The 21,151-nt window shown below is 35.7% G+C and overlaps 1 protein-coding gene across 2 annotated transcripts in view; it reads right to left on the reverse strand.

Moving 5' to 3' along the window:
• The window catches only part of TEX11 (testis expressed 11), a 380,181-nt gene that overhangs the window by 136,811 nt on the left and 222,219 nt on the right, over nt 1-21,151 (reverse strand). For both annotated transcript variants that reach the window (XM_003820153.4, XM_055106718.1), the window contains 3 exons: nt 13,466-13,617; nt 11,275-11,360; nt 2,857-2,994 (listed from right to left, as the gene is read on the reverse strand). In XM_003820153.4, the coding sequence (XP_003820201.2) occupies nt 2,857-2,994; nt 11,275-11,360; nt 13,466-13,617 (376 nt within the window). The remainder of the gene's footprint in view (nt 1-2,856; nt 2,995-11,274; nt 11,361-13,465; nt 13,618-21,151) is intronic.

The raw sequence follows: 21,151 nt of genomic DNA on the forward strand, positions 1-21,151 counted from the left end.
TTAGAAAGTTTGGCAACAAAAAGGACACAGAACTGAAGTTTGAGGAGGATTACAAAGTTGAAGGAAGGTTTTTGGATAAAGAAGACTTCAAGGTAATTATAGTAACAGGAGAAAGAAACAGTAGGCCGGGCGCGGTGGCTCACGCCTGTAATCCCAGCACTTTGGGAGGCCGAGGCGGGCAGATCATGAGGTCAGGAGTTCGAGACCAGCCTGGCCAAAAAGGTGAAACCCTGTCTCTACTAAAAATATAAAAAATTACCCAGGCGTGGTGGCCCATGCCTGTAATCCCAGCTACTCAGGAGGCTGAGACAGGAGAATTGCTTGAGCTCAGGAGGCGGAGGTTGCAGTGAGCTGAGATAGCACCATTGCACTCCAGCCTGGGCAACAAGAGTGAGACTCTGTCTCAAAAAAAAAAAAAAAAAAAAGAAACAGTAGAGAATGATTAAACAGCTAGGGTTGAGATCTGTGGAGTAAGGTCCCCAGACAAAGTTACTTCTTTCTCGTAGGTAAGAGAAAAGAAAGGATGGGTGAAGAGGTGAGAAATTGATGAAGTTCATGTCAGTGGCTACAAGCTCAGCAAATCACACGATAAGATCTTTTGCTACAACAAAGGAGAAAGCATGGGTGCTTAAGGACAGAAAAAAAATGTTTTGGAATTATCACTGTGGGGAATGTGATAAAAACTCAACAAGAGTCAGTATTATTGACTACCTAGCTGAAAAACCATGAAATTTTAGCAAACCCAATAAACATGGTTTCATAAATTTTCCCAACAATGCTCAAGCAACTCAAAGGAAGGAGTGAAGAAAGACAATGAAAGCTAACAGAGGTTAGACACTGGCGAGGTGGGACTATTAAAATATGATGGATTGTGTATTTTTTTCACCTTTCTGTCTGTCCTAGTGCATAAGAGGATATTCATTGCATATGGAGGGTATCCAATCAATGTCTGCTAAATTCAAGACAAGGATGAAATGGAGAAATATACTAACAGTAATCAACAAAGTTACCTTGAATATATTCAAAATATCCTTTGGTTTCACCACTAATCTGGCCATAAATGATACAGTTACATATTGAGTACGCACCATTAAAATACACCTGGTTTACTGTTCTCCTATTCTTCCTAACCTCACTATTAATACCATTTGAATTTCCAATTATAAAGTCAGTGCTATACTAGGCTCTAGGACCAAACTTGACATTAGAAGAGATGTAAGTAGCATTGCTTAAGTCTCAGAAAACTGTATCTAGTCAACTTGTATTCCTCTTCTGGTCATTGCTTCCCAGTTTGGCTCCCAATGCAGAGGCTCTGCTCTTAAAAACAGCCTCATATCCTGGCCCCTTTAGTTGTGGAGATCTACTTTGCTCTTTCTAGTATGTCTGCACACACTCCTATTCCTCAAAGATTTTGTGTACTGTCTCAGAGTCCAAATATCTGTGATTGAAACCCTGTTCCCTGCTGTTATGTTTATGTGATGCCAACCACCTGTGTGCCTGACTTACAGACTATTTCCAACATTTAGATTTCTCTCATTGCCATGCTCTGCTTATCTGCCCATTAGGATACCATGATGTCAGCTGCTTGGGTGAGTTGAAGGCAACTATACTTTGTTCATCTCTGTAACCTCAGAGCCTAGCATAATGTCTGGTACTGTGTTCTTTCTTTCTTTCCTGACTGGCTGATTAGATATCCTCCCTTGGCCTGCAAATGCATCCATTCCCCAACTAGCATGTCTACATCCAGATATAGGTCCTTCCCAAGCTGCCTAGCTCACTGTGTCATAAATCATGGAAGTTATAAAGGCTCTGTGGTTGCCTTCTTTATTAGTCTTTAAGTAAACAGTAGGCAACTACCTTTCTGAAATAGTGCTGTCCTGTGCAGAATTAGGTAACAAAATCTACATGATCATCTTCCTTTTAGATCTTAAACTGTAGGTAACTATTTTCTGAAACAGTTAAATGCTGGCCTGTACAACATTATGATGAATTAAGTAACATTTCAAGTTCTCTTCCAGGGCTGTGACTTTATAACATATAAACTAAATAGCAAATATTTTCTTGAAAGAAAATCTAAAGTATTTAAGTCAGATAAACAACTCTTCAAAAATAAACCTTCAAAGAAAACATCTGGAATCACTACCCTTAATCACCTAGGTGAACAAAGGTTAGATCTGTCATTAAAACTTGAAAGGCAACAAAAACCTTCATATTTCATTTGGGTTCACACTTGTCCTTCTAGTTCTTTGTCCTTCTAAGAGCCAATACCCCTCATTACGTGCATACCATATGATAACCAAAGGAAGAAATGTCCTAATTGCTTTGGAAAGTATTTCCGTTCTATCTTTAAACAAGCTTTTATCTTCTTTACCTTCTAGAATTTTGTCCTGATAAGAAATCAGTTAAAGAACATTTTCTAGGGTGGTTGGAAAGGCAAGAGATAACAACCTAGAAAGTGAAAGAATGGCCACTTCATTCAAGTATTTGGTCTCAATGAATGCTTGACAAAAGTGTGTACTTCAAAATTTAGCTTGCTGCAAAGGACAATATTACAGATGGTTAGTAGCAGATAACTTTGTTCAGGAGTTCCAATGATATATTACCTTTCAGAATAGGTGTGAAAAATAAAGGGTAAGTAATAGAATTAATGGTATTCAAAATTCTCTCTTTCTTTGGGAAGTTTCACTCTATGTTTACAGTGTGCAAATCAAGAAAATGTCAATTTGACCTTGTTCTATATGAGGGAACTCTCAGACATCCTAAACTAACAGCCAAGAAGTCACAGCATGGCATCTATCTCTCTGCCACTGCACATAAGAACATTTGCTACCTCTGAAAATAGATAAATCAAAGGACCTTATCAAGTTGTTGCAAATTCAGGTAACAGCAAGCCATGTTCCTCTGCAGCTTGGTGAAGTCCAGATCCATTTCATCCGTTGAATAAAACCTCAGAGAATAACAGTACCATTGTAGGGCATCAGTGTAATTTTGTACCTAAAGTTTAAAAAGAAACAACAAAATCACAGCGATGTCGCTACCCTATCTTTCCCAAGTCACCTCTAGAAACAAATAAAAGATGCTGTTGGTTTCTTTTTTAGGCAATCAAAACACAATATCCTTTATATAGGGTTCTAAGTGCATTTTATTATCAGTCTTGGTCAACATAAGTTTTAGATAAGGTGGCAATCAGTATTCTTTCTTTTTCGTACACATTAGAAATTTCACACATAGGATGAAGAGTCTAAGAGTGTAGTAAACCACCCCAGAAAACTTAAAATCTATTTTAAAAGTTATTAAAACAACAACGACAAAAATTTTAAAAGAGAACACCCATAATTCACCATGCTAATGCAGCTATTTTCATTTATCTATGTTCAATTTTAACTGTATTCTTTTGTATATTTACCTAGTTGTAATCGTAGCTTATATAGAATTTCATGTTCTATTCTTTCCATTTAATTGTGTTTTATACATATTAATCTATGTTGCTATGTAGTCTTCACAGTAATCAATTTTAGGAGATACATAACATTTAATCAAGTATATAATGATTTTCTTAATGTTAGCTATTTAGTGAATTTGCAGGTTTTTTACTATTGTAATTGATGCTGCTGTATTTGTATACAAAAATACATTTTTCTCTTGAGTAAATTTAAAATTTTCAATGGTAAGAAGCTAGCTAGGGAAAATCTGATAGGAATAACCTGGATAATTATTTCTTAATCTAAGAAAACTGAGACTGCTTATAAACCAAGGTAAGGTAAATGATTCCCTTGTACCCTATCAAGAAGCTTCATATTTTTCAATTAAGAATAGGAGCCATTAGGACCTTCAAGGAATAAAACACCCTCTTCAACTAGAAACAATTGTGCTGAATAGGTAAAACACTGCCTTTGACTATTACATTAGTCATAGTAGATTAGAAATATGTCATATTAGAAATAGTCAATTAGAAATAAGATTACATTCCTCTCCAGTGTTGGAAGTGGATGTTTTAAGAAAATTATTCAGCAAGACTGGAAAATGAGAGGAAAGAAAAAGAATCAATAGAAGAATGGGAATTCTGAAGTAGTTCTTCACCTATTCAGTAAAAAAATAAATAAAGGCCTTATAAAAGAGAATACGAATATCATTCTATCTTGTGGTACCTGACCATAAGACCTAGGTTTCTACATGCTCCTATAAGGGATTCTCTTTCCTTCTCTTGGGTCTAATTCTTTGTTTCTCAGATTTTGTTCCCTTTTTTCTCTTCACGTCTTTCTCCTACAAAACCTACCGTAACATTTTTTGGAAAACAGTTTTATTGAGGTACAATTGACATATGAAACACTATGAATATTTAAACTGTACAATTGTTTTGATATATATATATATATACACACACACACACACACACACACACATAGCTAAAACCATCAACACAGTCAACGGAGTGAACACATCCATCACAACCATTTTTTCTTTGTAATCCCTCAATCCAGTTCATTCTGGTCTCTCATACCCCAAGCAGTTATGGATGTGCTTTCTATAATTTTCTATAACTATTAATTTTTATTTTATAGGCTTTTATACAATGGAATCATCTAATATGTATTAATACTTTTTTGCCTGGCCCCTTTTGCTCAGCAAAACAGTTTCTAGATTTATCCCCATTATTGCATCTATCAATAGTTCATTCCTTTTCATTGCTGAGTAGTATTTCATTGAAGGACATACCAGTTTGTTTATCCACTCACTTGTTGATGGACATTTGGCTGTTTCCAGTTTTTAACTATTACAAATAAAGCTGCTATCAGCTTTTACATGCAAGTTTTTGTATGGATAAATAATTCCTTTTCTCTTGAGTACATACATAGGATTGAAATGGCTGGATCACATGATAGGGGCAAGTTTAACATTTTAGAAAACTGCCAAACTATTTTCCAAACCGTCTGTACTATCTTATATTTCCACCATGAAGTTCCAGATCCTCAACATCTTCATCAGCATTTGGTATGGTTAATCTTTTCCATTTTGGCTATTCTAAGAATTATGTATTGGTATCTCCTTGGGGTTTTCATTTGCATTTCCCTAATGACTCATAAGTCATCTTTTTTTGTGTGCTTATTTTCATGCATATATCCCTTTTTGGTGAAATGTCTGTTCATATCCTTTGCTAATTTTTGGATTGTTTTTCTTTGTACGTTGAGTTTAGAGAGTTCTTTCTATGTTTTAGCTACTAGCCCATTATTGTATACATGGTCTGAAAATTTTTCTCCCAGTCTCTAGCTTTTTTCATCTATTCAACAGGATCTCTTTTTTTTTTAAGTATAATTTTCACTTTATTTTCTTCAGAGGATAGCTTTTTTTTCAGTCCTTAAGGACTCAGCTCCATATGTAGGCTTTGGTGGAGGTTGTTGGGCAGCACCCATAGGTCTAAATCAGGGTTGGGGTGTTTGGTACTTACCGGCTTCACGAGATTGATTCTGGACTACCTTGCTGTGAATGGTGCAACTCATGCAGTAATGTAGCTTCACAAACAGCTTGGGAAGCACATAGACATCAAAGACACTGGCTTCAGCTATGTCCCTTATAGCTGTGGCCTCTACTATGTTTTGTTGTTTTCTTTGTTTTTAGCTTTTGAGACAGGATCTTGCTCTGTGACCCAGGCTGGAGTGAAGTGGCATGATCACAGCTCACTGCAGCCTTAAACTCCTGGGCTCAAAGGATCCTTCTGCTTCAGCCTCCTGAGTAGCTGGGACTACAGGTGCATGCTACCACACCAGGCTAAATTTTTTATTTTTGTATAGATGGTGCTCCTTTATATTGCCCAGGCTGGTTGGTCCCAAACTCCTAGGCTCGAGCAATCCTCCTGCCTCAGCCTCTCAAAGCACTGGGATTACAGGCATGAGCCACCACACTTGGCTTTCTACCATACTTTGAATGATAAACTTCTTAACATCCTTGTCTTTCGTCACATATCAAGTGCAGTTCATGCAGGGAATAGGCTGCACATGACCTGGCCTAGATCCTGAAGATTTTCTCCTATGTATTTTTATTGCACATTTTACATCTAATTTTATAATCTATTTAATTTTTGTATAAAATGTGAAGTTAAGGTCAAGGGTTTTTTTTTTCTATGGATGTCCAATTTCTCCAGCACCATTAGTTGAAAACACCATCTTTTTCCATTGAATTACTTTTGTGCTTTCTCAAAAATCAGTTGAGCATATTTGTGTGGGATTATTTTTTGGTTTTCCATTCTGTTCCATTGATCTATGGATCTATGTCTCTAATGATACCACACAGTCTAGATTACTGTAGCTATATAAAAAGTGTTTAAATTGAATAGGGTAATTCTTTCTGTTCTATTCTCTCTCAGGTTGTTTTGGCAATTTTCTTTTTATAATTTTTATTTTAGGTTTAGGGGTACAGGTGAAGGTTTGTTACATAGGTAAACACATGTCACAGGGGTTTGTTGTACATATTATTGCATCACCCAGATATTAAGCCCAGTACCCAATAGTTATCTTTTCTGCTCCTCTCCCTTCTCTCATCCTCCACCCTCAAGTAGACACCAGTGTCTGTTGTTTCCTTCTTTGTGTTCATAAGTTCTTATCATTTAACTCCCACTTATAAGTGAAAACATGCATTATTTGGCTTTCTGATCCTGTGTTAGTTTTCTCAGGACGATAGCTTCCAGCTCCATCAATGTTCCCGCAAAAGACATGATCTTTTCTTTTTTATGGCTGCATAATATTCTACGGTGTATATGTACCACATTTTCTTTATTCAGTCTGTCATTGATGGGAATTTAGGTTGAGTCCATGTCTTTCCTATTGTGAATAGTGCTGCAATGAACATTTGCATGTATGTGTCTTTATGATAGAATGATTTTTATTCCTCTGGGTATATAGCCAGTAATGGGATTGCTGGGCCAAATGGTATTCTGCTTTTAGTTCTTTCAGAAATAGCCATACTGCTTTCCACAGTGGTTGAACTAATTTATACTCCCACCAACAGTATATAAGTGTTCCTTTTTCTCTACAACCTTGCCAGCATCTATTATTTTTTGACTTCTTAATAATGTATCTTGGCTATTTTCATTCCATTGTTTTATATATAAATTTTAGAACAATCTTGTCTCTCTATATTTTTCTGATGCTTTTGTTTATAACCAATTTGTATCTTTATGTTTAAAGTACATTTCTTTTAAGCAGTACATAAACTTGGGTCTTGCTCTTTTATCCAGTTTGACAATCTCTGCCTTTTCACTGGGGTCTTGAGGTCATTTTCACTTAATGTGATTTTTTTTTCATATGCTTAGATGTAAATCTATCATCTTGCTATTTGTCTTCTATTTGTGCCATCTTTTTTGATCCGTCTTTCCTTTTTCTGCCTTATTTTAGATTATTTGAATATTTTTATGATTTGATTTTATCTCATTTTTTAAAAAAACTCTTTGTTTTGCTATTTTAATGGTAGTTTTAGGGTACATAGTATACATGTTTAACTTATCATAGTCTATCTTCAAGTGATGTTATACCACCTCACTTATGGTATACTTCCATTTCTCTCTTCTTGGCCTATATGTTCTTGTCATGCATCTTACTTTTACAGGTTATAAACTGCAGAATACAATGTTATTATTTTTGTTTAAGCAATAAACTATCTTTTAAAGAGATTGTAATAGTAAGAAAAAAATCTTATCAATTACTCATATAATTACCATTTCTGGTATTCTTTATTCATTTGTATAGATTCATATTTCCATCTGGTGTAAGTTTCCTTCTGCTCAGAGGACTTCCTTGTAATGTAGATCTTTGAGTGATTAGTTATTTCAGCTTTTAAATGTCTGGAAGACTATTTTGCTTTCATTTTTTAAAAACATATTTTTATTATGGTAAAAAACACATAGCATAAAATTGACTACTCTGCAACCAATCTCCAGAACTTTTTCATCTAGTAAAACTGAAACTCTATACTCATTAAACAACTCCACATTTTCCCCTCCTCCTAGCCCCTGGAAACCACCTTTCTTTCTTTTCTTTTTCTTTTTCTTTTCTTTTCCTCTCTCTCTCTCTTCTTTCTCTTCTCTTTTCTCTTCTCTTCTCTTCCCCTCTTCCTTTCTGTTTCTTTTCTTTTCTTTTTCTCAGAGTCTCGCTCTGTTGCCCAGGCTGGAGTGCAGTGGCACAAACTTGGCTCATTGCAACATCTGCCTCCTGGGTTCAAGTGATTCTCCTGCCTCAGCCTCCTGAGTAGCTGGAACTACATGCGTGCGCCACCACACTTGGCTAATTTTTGTATTTTTAGTAGAGACGGGGTTTCACCATGTTGGCCAGGCTGGTCTCGAACTCCTGACCTTAAGTGATCCACCCGCCTTGGCCTCCCAAAGTGCTAGGATTACAGGTGTGAGCCACCGCGTCCAGCCCATTCTACTTTATTTCTCCACGGATTTGACTACTCTAGGTACCTCATGTAAGTGGAACCATACAGTATTATTTTTTGTGACAGGTTATGTCACTTAGCCTAATGTCCTCAAGGCTCATCCATGTTATAGCATGTATCAGAAGTCCTTGCTTTTTAAGGCTAAGTAATATTCCATTGTTTGAGTATACCCCATTTTATTTATCCACCATTTGTTGATGGAACTTGGGTTGCTTCCACCTTTTGGCTGCTATAAACATGGGTGTGCAAATATCTTGCTTTTAATTCTTTTGGATATACAAGCAAAAGTGAAAATGCTGCATCATATGGTAATAACATTTTTAATTGTTTGAGGAGCTGCCATACTGTTTTCCATAGTGGCTTCACTATTTTACATTTGTACCAACTACTTTCATTTTAAACAATACTTGTGCTGGATACAGAAATTTTGGCTGACAGGTTTTTATTTTCTTTCATTATTTTAAAGATGCTGCTCCACTGAGTTCTTGCTTGCATTACTTCCAACAAGAAATCTGACGTTCTCTTTAATTTATTCCTCTGTATATAAGGTGTCACTTTTATCTGGCTGCTTTTAGGACATTCTCTTTATCACTGGTTTTGAGAATTTTGATTACGTGCGTTGGTGTCGTTTTGTGTTTCTTGTGTTTGGGGTTTGTTAAGATTTTTCTATCTGTGCATTTAGAGTTTTCATTAAGTTTTGAAAGTTTTATTTCTTCAAATATTTATTATCTCCATCCTCATTTGGGAATCCCAGTTACCCGTATATTAAGCTACCTAAAATTGTCCCTAACCTCACTGAACTCTTTTAATTTTTTTAAGGGTTTTTTCCCTGTGTATTTCATTTTCAATAGCTTCTTTGCTATAACTTCAAATTCATCAGTCTTTTCTTCTACAATGTCTAATATGATGTTAATACTATCCAATGTGCTTCTCATCCTAAACAGAGTTTTCATCTTTATAAGTTTGATTTGGGTCTTTACATATCTTCCATGCCTCCACTTAACTTTCTGAATGCATGAAATACAATTATAAGAGATGTCCTCTGTTAATGCTAACTTCTATGTCAGTTCTGGGTCAGTATCGATTGATTGCTTATTCTCCTCATTATAGGTTGCATTTTCATGCCTCTTCACATGCTCAGTAATTTTTTTGCTGGATGCCAGACATTGTAAACTTTATCCTGTTGGATGCTGTACAGTTTTATATTCCTATAAATATTCTTGAACTCTGCTCTGGGAAGCAATTAAGTTCCTTGGGATCAATTTGATCCTTTCACACCATAGGTTTATAATTTTTAAGGTAGTTCTGGAGCAGGACTTAGTGTAGGACTAATTATTTCCCTCTTCTGAGACAAGACCCTTCTGAGTTTTCTTCCCAATGCCCCATGAATTAGAGGTTTTCCAGACTGGGTGATAAGAACAGGCCTTATTCTCAACCCCATGTGAGTGCTAGGCACTGTTCCCGCTAATATTTTTAGATGGTTATTCTCCTAGCTTCAGGTAATTTTGCTTCATGTATGTCCTGATCAGAACTCTGTTAAACATTGGAAGAGGACCCTCATCTCACTGAAGCTCTTTTAAGTCTTTTATTCAGTGTGTTTAATTTTGAATAGCTTCTTTGCTCTGACTTCAAGTTTATCAATCTTTTCTTTTACAATGCCTAATCTACGCTATGTGGTCCTCTTCAGTACTTTGTCTTATAAATTCTGGCTGCCTTGGTCTCCTCAGACTCAGCTGCATCTCAAATCAGGACGCTTGCCAGGCTCTGCTTCAGATCCCCTTCTTGTGCTATACCCTGGAAACTCAAAGCAGTAAGCTGCACAATTGTAATGCTCACTTTCTTTCTTTCTTTTCTTTCCTTTTTTTTTTTTTTTTGAGATGGAGTCTTGCTCTGTCGCCAGGCTGGAGTGCAGTGGCGCGATCTCGGCTCACTGCAACCTCTGCCTCCCGGGTTCAAGTGATTCCCCTGCCTCAGCCTCCTGAGTAGCTGACACTACAGGCGTGTGCTACCATGCCCAGCTAATTTTTTGTATTTTAGTAGAGATGGGCTTTCACCATGTTAGCCAGGATGTTCTCGATCTCCTGACCTTGTGATCTGCCCACCTCAGCCTCCCAAATTGCTGGGATTACAGGCGTGAGCCACTGCGCCCGGCCAATGCTCGCTTTATTTCTTATCTCCCAGGGACCATTCTCCTTCATTGCCTGATGTTCAGGGTCATAAGAGCCTTTTTTTTTCTTTTCGTCTATTTTGTCTTGTCCTTTGTGGAGAGGGGCTTGTTGTTCAAGAAGGGACATAAAACAGTCCCTGTTACTACATATTAATTGCAAGTGGAAGCAAACACAACTTTTTTTTTAATGGTACGTCCCATCTGATTTATATACACAGGGACACAAATGTATAATACACAAAGATTAGAAGGAAATATACCAAAATTATAAATGATTGTTCTTTGCTTTAAAAAAACTTATCTTTAGGTTTACAGGAAACCTGAGTTGTCTTGTAAAGGTTTTTTTTTTCCATTTTTTATTACACCATTAAGTTTTTAAAGGGAATAAAACTCTTTCTCAGCCCTCATGTTAAAAAAATTACATTCTTATATCTTAATATCAGCGATGACATTTCCCTACACTGTAAGCTCTCAATGGAGAGGAATCATGTCTTATTATTTTTAATAAACTCTTGCACAATGCTCATTAACACTCTATATTGTGAATATTTAATAAATATATGGTATCTAAACAGAGATTATTGAAGTATTTGATGCTCTTTTATTTTTATAGTGAATGCACTATTTTTTGTTGCAGTGGAGAAATAATATAAAGAATGAAAAAGAGATTATTCTCAAACCTCAAAACTACTGGCAGCTTTTCTCCACAGAATGTTGTGTAACCAGTTCATTGATTCTGCTGTCAGTTGTCTTCCTGTTTGGTGAGCTGAAAAAAAAAAAAAGCTCTGAAAATAAGAATCTCGGTCTATTACATTAAGTAAAGAGAGCTAACTATACTCAGAACCTATAATCTTTAAGTAATGGCTACACACAAAAAAATTCAGACAGGTTTTCATCATCAATTTTAGGTTTACTACCATAATTGATAATATAATGCAATCAGAGTTTGCTAGAATCACAGTAATTCTCCCATCAATCTGTGATAGTTTTCCAGCCTACTCTCTTTTTAACTGATTTTCCACATTCCAAATTAGATCATCATCTGGTGCCTTAATAAGGTTATTGTGAATGAGCAGACAGCAATGCCAGAAATCATTAATAAGAAGTGCTTATACTATTATGTGCTAAATAGATCAGATCAAGTTCACAAGAAAGGCCAATTATGCCTTAAAGCCTTTGTAAAATACTTTAAGACCATGCTTACACATAAACTTTATTACTTTAAATCTTAACTTGCGTTGATTATTTCTGGTCTAGACATTTACAGAGTTCAAATACATTAGCACATTAAGGTAAAGTCTAAACTATAATAGAATTCTGCACCTCCTCTTCTGCCCTTTGGCATAAACTATCAATTTCCACAAAAGTCTTGACTAGAACATTAGGAATCTCTGACCCTCTAGCCCAGTCAGCAAATGTAGTTTGTTCCATGACTTACTTAAAAATACTCACATGAGAGTAAACAGCTACTAAATGTATCTACTTGAAATATTATAATACTTTGAGAGTGTAAGTGTAACTTAGATGTCACAATAGAACAGTCTAAGTGGAATTTTAGGAAAATGAGTTATTCTGTGTAATCAAGTTTTCTGGTCAACTGGCAGTTTACTTTCTTTAAATAAAAATCACTTCTGAATTTAAAAAGTCTGAATATTTTCATGAAAGTTCTTAAATTTTCTAAAAAGTAAACAAACTTCCTACTTTTCTTAAGCATAATTCAACTTTTTCTTGACCACTTGAGGTCAACATTAACAACTATTTTATTTTATTGTACTATTAATATATCACAGTGATGCCTTTGGGAGTTGTTATACAGTACAGATTGTTGTATTAAAAATTTGAATCTGTTTTATAAAATTGGTAGAGTTTTTTTTCCTCCCTATGGTCAGGCTATCTGTATACTTCCCTTTAAACCTTTTCTCTATTTGCAAAGTGCTACCATTAAAATGTTAAGAGTAGGAAAACCGGATAACCAAGTTTATCAAAACTGGGTCTAAAAATAATTGGTAAATGCCTGGAGGGAGGGTGTTATCAGTAAAATATGGTTCTTAGAGATCATCTACTCAGATGACTTCCTTTAAAAAATTAATGACTTTGTTTTTATAGAAACATGAATTGTGCTTATAAAAATTCAAACAATATGGTAGAGTATTTAGAAGAAAGCAACACGTCACCTAAAATGCCACCATTCAGAATAAACCCCAGTGTTAACATTTAGTGACTATCACTCCAATTATATCTCTACATGCACTTAGTTGGAAGGACGAGGTGGTGAAGAGAATTTTCTAAGAAAGGGATCTTACTATCTGTGTTCTCAGGGTACAGAAGTTCTGCAGGGAGGCAGAGGATTAGGGGAATGCTGAGCAGATTTGGCTCCACATCTCTGCTTTAACCAGAAAAACTCTAATCTATTTCATTCTGGGTGGGGTTCATATAAGATTGCATCACAAAAGGATGCTGCTGCTGAAAAGAAGTTAGAAACCAGGAGTTTAGTTCACAATCATCATTTTATAGTTGAAAAAAAAATCAAGGTCCTTTGACTTGCTCAAAGGTACACAGCTAAATTGAGATCAAACTAGAGATATTAAATTAGGCTTGTAACCTCACAATATTCCACCACATGTGAGCTTTAAGCTCAGAAGTTTGTCTGTTTTCAATGATGTTTTCTTATTTTTGCTTAGTTTCTCATTCCACTTGCCCAATTTGTGGGATGTGGACAGGTGAGGTGTTACTGTTAAAAGACCATTAGGGAGGAAGGAAAAAAGGAAGTGGAAGAAATCCATTGACTTGAGGATTTTGCTATTACTCTGACATCTAAGAATTATACACAAATTAATACGTTTCTAAAACACTTGCGAAAATCTTACTGACCTAAAAAGATTTCTTCAATCTTCTCCTTGGCAAGAAGTTCTTCCTTCCTTTGTAAAAGCATGTCAGTATGGAGTATCAGAACTTTTCCAATATTTTCTGATGACTTAAAACGTTCACGAATAATCGTCAGGAAATGAAACCCAACAGAGTCTCTGTACAATGAGACACAATTTTAAGCAATGCGAACAGAAAAACTGGTTATTGATCAATGGGACTAAAATGTATTTCAGTGTGAGCAAAATAAGCCAGATAAAAGCATATCTGAACTCAGGTAATGTTATTAAATGTCTAAATAAGCTTAATTTGTCAATATTACATGATTTAATTTAATTTCAGTTTATTAAGCCATAAACATTTTCTATTAACACCTATAGTCAGATAATCATTTCTCTCCTAATATCTAATTTATGTTTTTCCCAGAACTGATTGCAAGCTTTAAAAATTGGTTACCGAGATCCAGTGAAGTTACATGAAAAGACATGAGAAATTTACTAGTTCCTCGGCCAAAACCTCTTTCTAAAAACTTGTTTATGTTTGATTACACAAATAATACACTAGTATCTTCTATTTAAAAATGTAAACAGTTCACGGGTTGGAAGACTAAATATTGTTAATGTGTTGATATTCCCAAAGTGATCTACAGATTTGCAGATATTTATCCCTATTAAAATCCCAGGCCAGGTGTGGTGGTTCACGCCTGTAATCCCAGCACTTTGAGAGGCTGAGGTGGGCAGACTGTTTGAGCCTAGGAGTTTGAGACTAGCTTGGGCAAGATGGCAAAAGCCTGTCTCTACAAAAAATTGGCAGCTGTGATGGCGCATGCTTGTAGTCTCAGCTACTAGCAAGGCTGAAGTGGGAGGACTGCCTGACCCTGGGAGGTCAAGGCTGCAGTGGGCTGTGATCGGGCTACTGCACTCCAGCCTGGGCGACAGACTGAGGCCCTGTCTGAAAAAAACCCCAAAATCCCAATGATGTGTTTTGCAGAAATGGAAAAAATCCATCCTAAAATTAATATGGACTTTGCTCAAGGGACCCCAAAAGCCCTAAACAAACTTGAAAACAAAGAGCAAAATTAGAGGATTTGTACTTTCTGATTTCAAAACTTATTACAAAGCCATAGTAATGAAAATGTGTGGAACTGGCATAAAGATAGACATATAGACCAATGGAATGGAATAGAGAACGCAGAAATAAATCTTGTTATATATCATCAAATTATTTGTGACAAAGGTGCCAGGACCATTTAATAGTGATAGGACAGTCCTTTCAGCAAATGGTGATAGGACAGTCCTTTCAGCAAATGGTGCTAGGAAAATGGGATTTCCACATGCAAATGAATGAAATTGGATTCTTATCTCATATCATATACAAAAATTAATTCAAAATGGATCAAAGACCCAAATGGAAGAGCTAAAAAACTGTTTCCATGGGACCAAGTGATCCTATATACAGAAGACTCTAAAGACTCCACCAAAGAACTCTAAGAACTAATAAATTACTTCAGTAAAGTTGCAGGTTACAAAATCAACATACAAAACCCAGAAGCGTTTCTTTGTGCCAACAATAAAATATCCAAAAAGGAAATCAAGAAAACAATCCTATTTACAATAGCATCAAAAATATATAAAATAGTTGGGCACAGTGGCTCACGTCTGTAATTCCAGCACTTTGAGAGGCTGAGGAGGGTGGATCACTTGAGGTCAGGAGTTCGAGACCAGACTGGCCAACATGGTGAAACCCTGTCTCTGTTAAAAATGCATAAATTAACTGGGCATGGTGGCGCATGCCTGTAATCTCAGCTACTCAGGAGGCTGAGGCAGGAGAATCACTTGAACCCAGGAGGTGGAGGTTGCAGTGAGCCGAGATCTCCAGCCTGGGTGACAGAGTGAGTGAGACTCCATCTCAAATATATATATATATACATATATATATATATGAATAAAAGTAACCAAGTAGGTGAAACATCTGTACACTAAAAACTATAAAACATTGATGAAATTGAAGAAAACAAAAATAAAATAGAAAGATATCCTGTGTTCATTGATTGAAAGAATTAGTATTATTAAAATGTCCACACTACTCAAAGTGATCTACAAATGCAAGGAAATCCCTATCTTAAGTCCAATGGCATTTTTCACAGAAATAGAAAAGCTAATATTAAAATTTGTATGGAACCACAAAAGACTCTGTGCCAAAGCAACCTTAAAAACAAAAACAAAATTGGAGGCATCATGCTTTCTGATTTCAAATTATACTACAAAGCTATAGTAATCAAAGCAGTATGGTACTGGCATAAAAACAGACACATAGACCAATGGAACAGAATCGAGAGCCCAGAAAAAAACCCCAAAAAACCAAGTATATATAGCCAACTAGTATTTGACAAAGGTGCCCAAAATACACAATGGAAAAAGCACAGTCTCTTTTGTGCTTGGGCTGGGTGCAGTGGCTCACTCCTGTAATCCCAGCACTTCAGAAGGCCGAGGTTGGTGGATCACTTGAGGCCAGGAGTTTGAGACCAGCCTGGCCAATGTGGCAAAACCCCATCTCTACTAAAAATACAAAAATTAGCCAGATGTGGTGGCACATGCCTGTAATTCCAGCTATGTGGGGAGGGCTGAGGCAGAAGAATCACTTGAACCCAGGAGACACAGGTTGCAGTGAGCCAAGATCATGCCACCACACTCTAGCTTGGGTGATGGAGTGAGACTCTGTCTCAAAAAAAAAATGTGTTTGGACAACTGGACGTCCACCTGCAAAAGAATAAATTGAACACATCCTACGGCACACACACAAATCAACAGAAAGTGCATTAAAAACTTAAATGTAAGACTTGAAACTGTAGAACTCCTAAAAGAAAAAAATAGGGAAGAAGCTCTTTGAAATTGGCCTTGGCAAGGATTTTTTTGTATAGAACACCAAAAGCAAAGGCAAAAAAAATTTTTAAAGCAAAAACAAACAAATGGGACTATGTCAAACTAAAAAGCTTCTGCACTGCAAAGAAAACTTCAATAAAATGAAAAGTCAAACTAATTTACATTCCCATCAACAGTGTAAGTGTTCCTATTTCTCCATAGCCTCGCCAGCATCTGTTGTTTTTTGACTTTTTAATAATTGCCATTCTGACTGGTGTGAGATGGTATCTAATTGTGGTTTTGATTTGCATTTCTCTAATGATCAGTAATGCTGAGCTTTTTTCCATATGTTTGTTGGCCACATAAATGTCTTCTTTTGAGAAGTGTCTGTTCATATTCATTGCCCACTTTTTGACAAGGTTTTTTTTTTCTTGTAAATTTAAGTTCTTTGTCAATTCTGGATATTAGACCTTCGTCAGATGGGTAGATTGCAAAAATTTTTTCTCATTCTGTAGGTTGCCTGCTCACTCTGATGATAGTTTCTTTTGCTGTGCAGAAGCTCTTCAGTTTAATTATACCCCATTTGTCAATTTCAGCTTTTGTTCAACCATTGTGGAAGACAGTGTGGTGATTCTTCAAGGATCTAAAATCAGAAATACCATTTGACCCAGCAATCCCATTACTGGGTATATACCCAAGGAATATAAATCATTCTATTATAAAGATATATGCACACGTATGTTCATTGCAGCACTATTCACAACAGCAAAGACATGGAACCAACCCAAATGCCCATCAATGATAGACTGGATAAAGAAAATGTGGTACATATACACCATGGAATACTACGCAGCCATAAAAATGAATGAGATCATGTCTTTTGCAGGGACATGGATTAAGCTGCAAGCCATCATCTCAGCAAACTAACACAGGAACAGAAAACCAAACACCACATGTTCTCACTCATAAGTGGGAGTTGAACAATGAGAACATATGGAGACAGGGAAAGGAACAACACACTCTGGAGCCTGTCGGGAGATGAGGGTGAGGGGAAGGAGAGCATCAGGACAAATAGCTAATGCATGTGGGGCTTAAAACCTAGGTGACAGGTTGATAGGTGCAGCAAACCACCATGGCACACATATACCTATGTAACAAACCTGCACGTTCTGCACATGTATCCAGAACTTAAAGTAAAAAAAAAAAAAAAATACAGAATGCCCCAGTAAAATTAGAATTTCAGATAAACAAAAATTATTTTTTTAGTATTAGTGTGTCAAGTGCAATAGCTGGGATGTGTTTATTCTAAAATACTAGACATTGTTTATCTGAAATTTCAAATTAACCGAGTCTTGTATTTTATCTGGCAACTCTATTCATGAAACACCAGTTGCAAGAGATCTCGCCTTAATAAAAAGAGACCCATAGTTTAAAAAAAAGAAGTACCTTATTTATACATAGGTAGACATCCATTTACAAGGGTTATGATTAGATCGGTTTACTTTGAATCAATAAGTATTTCCTTAACTCTCTGCTACACAAATTTCAAATATATACCAAAGTGGAGAAAATAATGTAATGAACCTACACATCATTATTATCAGGCTGTAACAACATCAAAGCCAATTTTATTTAACCCATCTTTCCACCTCATTCACACACAGAGACACACACACAGACACACACACACACTCATGCTTTTGAAGTAAATTCAAGACATCCTATTAATCCACTTCCAAGTATTTTAATTATCTATCTCTTAAAGATAGAAACTATTTTTTGTAAAAATCATAAACATAATACTATCATTACAGTTTAAAACTTAACAAGATATCCTCAATATTCTTAAGTATTTAATTACTGTTCACATTTATGTAACTGTCTCATACATTATTGATTTTAAGTGTTTGACTCAGGATCTGAATAAGACTCATACATTTCAATTGATTAAAATATCTAAGTCTTTTTAATCTAAAAAAAAAGCCAACAAATACCTTGATTTTGGACTTCTGGCCTCCAAAATTGTGAGAGAATAAATTTCTGTTGTTTTAAGTCATCCCATCTGTGGTAATTTGTTACAATACTCAGAAAACTAGTATATACAATAACCAAAATCTTAAAAATAACTCAACAGATGAGCTTACAGCAGAATGGAGAGGACAAAGGAAAGAATAAGTGAATTTGAAATAAAGTAGAGTTATGTGCAGTGGTTGGTGCCTGTAATCCCAGCTACTTGGCAGGCTGAAGTGGGAGGACTGCTTGAGTCCATGTGTTTGAGGCTGCAGTGAACTATGATTATACCACTGCACTCCAGCCTGGGCAACAGAGTGAGACCTTGTTTCAAAGAAAAGAAAGAAAGGAAAGAAAGGAAGAAAAAGAAAGAAAAGGAAGGAAGGAAGGAGAAGGAAAAATAAAAAAGTAGAAATTACCTCGTCTGAACAACAGAGAGAAAACAGACTGAAAAAAAAACTGCATGGAGCCTCAGCGACGTGTAAGACAAAAAATGTAAATTATGTCATCAGAACCCTGGAAGAGGAGAAGAAAGGTAGGGCAGAACAAATAAATATTCAAAGAAATAATGTCTCAAATATTTGGGAAAAAACATAAACCTAGAGATTCAAAGAGCGGTGCAAACTCCAAACATGATAAATCCAAAGAAATTCCATCCTAAGACATGTCATAGTCAAATTCCATCCTAAGACAAAGAAAAAAGTCTCGAATGCACAGAAAGAGAAATGATACCTTACCTACAGGAGCCATTTCACTGCTAGGAATTTACCCACTTGATTTGAAAACTTAGATCTACTCAAAAATCTTCCCGTGAATGTTTACAGCAACTTTATTGATAATCACCAAACACAGGAAGCAACCAAGATGTCCTCCAATAGGTAAATAGATAAACAAAGAGATGAGCTATCAGTCACAAAAAAGACATAGAGGAACCTGAAATCCATATTGCTAAGTGGAAGAAGCCAATCTAAAAAGACTACATACTGAATGATTCCAATTATGTGACATTGCAGAAATGGCACAAAAGCAAAAAGAAGGGCCAGTAAGAAAAATAGAGAGTGAAAAGATGTGGTTGCCAGCATCTCAGGAAGATGAAGAGATGAGGCACAGAGGATTTTTAGGATGGTGAAAATACTATGTGTGATACTATAATAGCAGATACGTGTCATTATGCATGTCAAAATCCACAGGACTTTACCACACAACAAGTCAATCTCAATGCATACAAATTATATATATAATTATATATAACTAGGTATTATATATATTATATATAATTTGATATTTTATATATATATATAATTTGGGAGGTTGGGGGAATCCTCAGATATAATAGAGACTGTGACAAGAGACTCTAACAAATGTGTGGAACAACTTCACTAAAGGAAATAGGAGGACTAGATACTGATCTAAGTAACTCTGGAAATAAGTAGAGTCTGTAAGAATAAAGGCAAAAAGAACTGCACATAAGCACTGTACTCTAGTTGACAAAGTTGTTTCTCATGAGGGTACAGGTGAACAATTCTGATACTGCTTTACATGTATACTAAAATTGAACAATTAAAAAATTAAGTAAATGAATGATGGATGGTAAGAGCCAGGTTTCCCACTGTTGGATTGGGAACAGATAAGCAAGGGTAATCTGCAAGCAAGGCTAGAATGATCTAAGTGCTAATGAATTAGAATAGGAAACATCAGTAATAACTTATGTTTAACTTAATATAGATACAGATGTTTACATACCAAAATATTTATATATATATATGTCTATATACTCAGATTAGTATACACACATATATTTTCTTTGCTCTGTCAACTAATAAGGCCTAGAAGAAATGACACCCCAGTAGCAACAAGCACAACTAACATTCAGATCTTGGTTACTAATATACTTTGCCAGTGAGAGGAACTAGACCTCCTAGGAGAAATGGTTGATTCCAGGATTGGGGCAAGAAATGTACAAGATGAACCTAGAACATTCTGTGTTGTCAGAAAGAAAGGAATTGCTTATAAAAAACAAAACCACCCACACTGATTGGGGTATGTCAAAAGGGTGCAGGAGTCAATTAAAAGAGCTCCCAATGGCCAAAGCTAAAACAATCTGAACAACAAAAATGTAGTATTGAATTATAACCTAAAGAATAAAATACATATTCCCAAGTCCGTATTGATATAAAAATGGTTGAACAAATTAATGAATTAGGGAGAAGAGACAAATTTCCCATGTAGAAGAATTCAAAATAATTTATCTAGATAAGTATGCCTTTAAGCAGGGGAGCATAACTCCACAACTGCAAAGAATATAGTATGTAAAAAGGAAAAATGGATAACTTCAAGGTGTAAACACTTGATGAATACTCAGCCAACTAATCAAGGCTAATATCAACATACATAAATCATATTGACAGTATATACCCTTGATAACGATGTAATGAAAATGGTACTTTATCTGACTGATCTTCCTCCCCAAACCCATAACCCCAGTCTAATCATGAGAAAAATATCAGAAAAAATCTAATACATAGGTATCCTACAAAATACTTGATGGTTAGTCTCAAGACTGTCAAAATCATCAAAAAGAAAAATATATCTAAGAAACTACTATGGCCAAATGAAGTCCAAGGAGATATGACAACTAAATGTAATGTGATATCACAGGTAAGATTCTGGAATAGAAAAAGGATATTAGGTAACAACAAAGGAAATTGGAATTAACGATTGATTTTAGGTTAATAATAATGATGTATCAATATTGGTCCATTACTTATGACAAAGGTACTATATAAGATGGCAATACTAGGGGAAACTGTGTAGAGTGTAT

Source organism: Pan paniscus, chromosome X (assembly GCF_029289425.2).
Source record: "Pan paniscus chromosome X, NHGRI_mPanPan1-v2.0_pri, whole genome shotgun sequence".
Taxonomy (NCBI): domain Eukaryota; kingdom Metazoa; phylum Chordata; class Mammalia; order Primates; family Hominidae; genus Pan; species Pan paniscus.